Source organism: Wyeomyia smithii, chromosome 2 (assembly GCF_029784165.1).
Source record: "Wyeomyia smithii strain HCP4-BCI-WySm-NY-G18 chromosome 2, ASM2978416v1, whole genome shotgun sequence".
In the NCBI taxonomy this organism is placed as follows: Eukaryota; Metazoa; Arthropoda; class Insecta; order Diptera; family Culicidae; genus Wyeomyia; species Wyeomyia smithii.
The window spans coordinates 261,385,928-261,390,469 of record NC_073695.1 but is presented as its reverse complement, the minus strand read 5'-3'; the positions used below and the strand labels follow the sequence as shown (position 1 = coordinate 261,390,469).

The following is a 4,542-nucleotide window of genomic DNA, read 5'->3' as shown; positions in this document are numbered from 1 at the left end:
TGATAACATTTATTGATAACATTCACAATTTGTGAAAATCGCGTCAAGCTTTGATTCAATGATCGTATTTTGTTCAACCTTGACGATTTGTGGTTTACTGGCATAAGAAGTATATAGTAACAGTTAGTATAACAAAGGTATTTGCACAACTAGGGGGATTAATTTTTTGGTGTAGGTTGAGCTCATAATACTTTACTATTAAGCATACGAGTATAAAAAGTAAGCGTATGTGAAAAAAACAAACAAAATCAAAATAGCCCAATCCAATGCAGTCCATCCATCTGAGTCTGCAGCACCATTATCAGCATTTGATTGTAGTAAAAATTCTACTACCTCAATATACCCTTTAACAGTAGCAATTATCAATGCTGTTTTTCGGTCATTTGCAGTTGCATCCACATTTGCCCCCGCTGTCAACAGTTTTTCGGTTATTGGAAGATATCCTGTTTTAGCTGCCCAATGTAATGCCGTCCATCCATCAGAGTCTGCAGCACCAATATCAGCATTTTTTTGTAGTAAGAATTCTACTACCTCAATATGCCCTTTCCAAGTGGCAAACGTCAATGCTGTTGTTCCTTCGTGAGTAGTTGCATCCACATTTGCTCCTGCTGTCAACAGTTTTTCGGTTATTGGAAGATATCCTGTTTTAGCTGCCCAATGTAATGCCGTCCATCCATCAGAGTCTGCAGCACCAATATCAGCATTTTTTTGTAGTAAGAATTCTACTACCTCAATATGCCCTTCACTAGTGGCGAACATCAATGCTGTTGTTCCTTTGTGAGTAGTTGCATCCACATTTGCTCCTGCTGTCAACAGTTTTTCTGTTATTGGAAGATATCCTGTTTTAGCTGCCCAATGTAATGCCGTCCATCCATCAGAGTCTGCAGCACCAATATCAGCATTTTTTTGTAGTAAGAATTCTACTACCTCAATATGCCCTTCACTAGTGGCGAACATCAATGCTGTTGTTCCTTTGTGAGTAGTTGCATCCACATTTGCTCCTGCTGTCAACAGTTTTTCTGTTATTGGAAGATATCCTGTTTTAGCTGCCCAATGTAATGCCGTCCATCCATCTGAGTCTGCAGCACCAATATCAGCATTTTTTTGTAGTAAGAATTCTACTACCTCAATATGCCCTTCACTAGTGGCGAACATCAATGCTGTTGTTCCTTTGTGAGTAGTTGCATCCACATTTGCTCCTGCTGTCAACAGTTTTTCTGTTATTGGAAGATATCCTGTTTTAGCTGCCCAATGTAATGCCGTCCATCCATCTGAGTCTGTAGCACCAATATTAGCATTTTTTTCTACTAGATAGTTAACCACATCCACATCCACATCCTCAATGGCAAACATTAAAGCTGTTTGTTTATAGTTATCCACATTTGCCCCTGCTGCCACTAACATTTTGATAATTTCCACCTTCGTTTGCTGTGGAGTATAACTTGATCGTGTAGCTAAATGTAGTGCCGTAAATCCTGAATAATTCACTGCCTCGAGTTTCGGCATTTTTGTCAGTAGGAAAGTCACAGTTTCAGAATGGCCATTACGTGAAGAAAACATTAGTGCAGTTTCTCCGTTTATTGATGTTGTGGCATTAATATCTGCTCCTAGTTCGATTAAATGCTCAACCAATTTTGTATAACCTTTACCCGCGGCAGCATGTAAAGCAGTCAAATGATCCTCATAACTACAGTTTATTTAATTCAATTTTTGCAGATAAACAGTTTGGATTTCGCCATGGTTTAAAGAACAAACTTTTGATTTACAAACAAATTTTTAAAAAAGTGAATTCATTATTTACTAATATTTATCATAATTACTTAAGCTACTAACAAATCACCCCCTTTAAAAAAAGTACCCTGTTGTTAAAAAATAAGTGAAGAATTGTTGGTGGTTGTGGAGAAATGTTGGTAATTTGGTTTACGCGAACAGTTTTTCGAAATGTGCTGAAGACGCAACTTGTAAAGCTCTAATAAATAGAAAAACCTAAATTAATCCACCTAGTGGTCAGACTCAGCCTTTCTCATTCAAACTTATTATTTATAAAAATAGATTTACATGAATGCTTAAATCCAATTAAGGTATATTCACTCTTTGGGTTCTAAAATATTGATGTTGTAATTGAAGTATAAAATATTAAATTTGATGTAATGTTAGGGCTTAAGAAATAGCGAAATAAAAGAAATGACTCTCAGTTTCGAACAATTTAATCACGAGCAATACCGGGAACGTTCAGATAGTACGATACCACATTTAAATCATGTTGAGGCCATATATATTGATCGAAGCAGGTAAAGTGTTGAATAGTCTTTGAATTTCTTTTCTTTCTAAAACTTTTAAACAGCATATCAAATTGTTATGAAGTTTGTTATTTGTGAGTTTGAGAGATGACTCGTTCGTATGACACTAGTTATGTTCAAATAAGTCGTGTAATACTTGAAATAATAGACTTTCGTTGTTTTACAAATTAAAACATAACGCTTGCTTAAGTTTTATTACAATCAAATGAAAAGGTAACGTATGGGGCAGCCAAACTTTGAAACCACGTGTTTAATCATAATTCATCAATTAACCCTTAACTAGCCCATTCATCTGATATCAATATTGTTCAAATCGGTTGTGTAGTTTCTAAGATAATGAAGTTTCGTGATTTTCACATTTCGATACATTACAGACGAAGTTACAGTCCGATTACAGCAAAATTCAATAGGGTGTTACGATGCAGCTAGACCTTTCATTTGACACTAATTTTGTGGAAATCGGTTCAACCATCTCTGAGAAAAGTAAGTGAGTTTATGTAGTCTTTGGAATGTTTGTTTTTTTTCTTACCTGGATTTCACATTTTTAAACATAACAGGCAAAGTAATAATCCGATTACAAAAAAAATCAATTGGGTCTTATGGGGCAGCAAGACCTTCCATATGACACTGATTTTCTGGAAATCGGTCCCGCCATCTCTGAGAAACATGAGTGAGATTAAATAGTCTCCAGAACACGTTTATTTCCATGAATTCTGAACCACAGGTTCAATCTTCATAAAATTCAAAAGTTAAGGGTTTTTTAGGTAGCCCGATCATTTGAAACTAATTTTAATCAAATCAGATGTGTGGTTTCTGAGATATTGATGTTTCGTGATTTTTACACTTTGATACATAACCTCTAAACTAGAAATCAGATTACAATAAAATTCAATAGGGTCTTATAGGGCAATTAGACCTTTCATTTGCAATAAATTTCATTGAAATCTGTTCGGTCAGACCATCTCTGAGAATAGTGAGTGCGAATAAAGGTGCACATACACACGTACACACCCACACACAAACATATACACCTATACATGCTTATATGCAGTAAATGCTCGATTCGTCGAACTGAGTCGAGTAGAATATGACATTCGGCCATTTGGATCACTTTTCTACCTTTTAATTAGCCAGTGATCGTTAGGAGAAAGTCAATATGTTTACTTTCATTAAGTGCTTGCGCATTTTTATGAACAACGGACAAAGTTACAATCCGATTGCAATGAAATTCAATAGCAACCTATGGAGCAACTAGACCTTTCATTTGACACTAGTTTTGTGAAAATCGGTTCAGCCATCTCTGAGAAAAATGAGTGAGTTAGACAACCTCAGGATAACTTTTCTTTACATAACTTTTGAACCATATGTTCAATCATAACGAAATTCAAAAGTTAAGGGTTCTGGAGACAGCCCGATCATTTGGCACCAGTTTTATTGAAATCGGTTGTGTGGTTTCTGAGTTATTGATGTTACGTGATTTTTACATTTTGATACATAACCTCTAAACTAAAAATCCCATTACAATGAAATTCAATAGCAACCTATGGCGCAACTAGACCTTTCATTAGCAATTAATTTTATGAAAATCGGTCCAGTCATCTCTAAGAATAGTGAGTGAGAAAAAAAAGTTGCACATACACACACACATACACACATATACACGTACATACATACAGAAAATGCTCAGTTCGTCGAAAGGGGTCGAGTGGTATATGACATTCGGCCATTGGGACCACTTTTATACCTTCGGTTTTTCCAGTGATTGCTATACCTTTCTAGGAGAAAGGCAAAAATGTTATCATTTTTGTTTGGATGCTCGAAACTTCTAGTTTCAGTTTACCTGATACTGAAATACGCTTTTGGTTTCACAATTTGCATTGACATGAAAATCGATTCACCAGAATATAAATACTATAACCACAGATAGCAGATATCCAAGCTAGAACAAAAAACTCCAGAAATCGCATGTAAGATTTCAAATTCTTACTCGTTTAGAATGCTAACCACATCTTTCTGCAACTTGCGACTTTAACCACTTTGGTGATGGCAGCGCTGGATTATAGTCAAAGCTGCCAGACGCATGAAAATTCTCACAGATTATAGAATCGCTGTTTTTGCAACGATATAACACTGTTTTTGTGAGAGAACACAAAAACAAACAAATTTATCGCAAATATAAACTGGCATTGAATAAAATTGTCGATTATGTACAAATGACGACTGCTCAAAATTTCTACATTGA

At 35.6% G+C, this 4,542-nt stretch overlaps 1 protein-coding gene across 1 annotated transcript; it reads right to left on the bottom strand.

Moving 5' to 3' along the window:
- Window positions 1-428: 428 nt before the first annotated feature.
- LOC129720569 (ankyrin repeat domain-containing protein 50-like) lies at window positions 429-4,309 on the bottom strand. The gene is made up of 3 exons (XM_055672048.1): window positions 4,305-4,309; window positions 532-1,687; window positions 429-485 (listed from the first exon to the last, which is right to left on the bottom strand). The coding sequence occupies exons 1-3, from the start codon at window positions 4,307-4,309 to the stop codon at window positions 429-431; spliced, it is 1,218 nt and encodes a 405-aa protein (XP_055528023.1).
- Between the last annotated feature and the right edge of the window lie 233 nt (window positions 4,310-4,542).

Bases quoted from the DNA above. Each gene is read 5' to 3' on its own strand.
- LOC129720569 (XM_055672048.1), bottom strand. The intron at 486-531 runs GTAGTAGAATTC...TTGGTGCTGCAG, and splicing joins CTTGGAAAGGGCATATTGAG to ACTCTGATGGATGGACGGCA.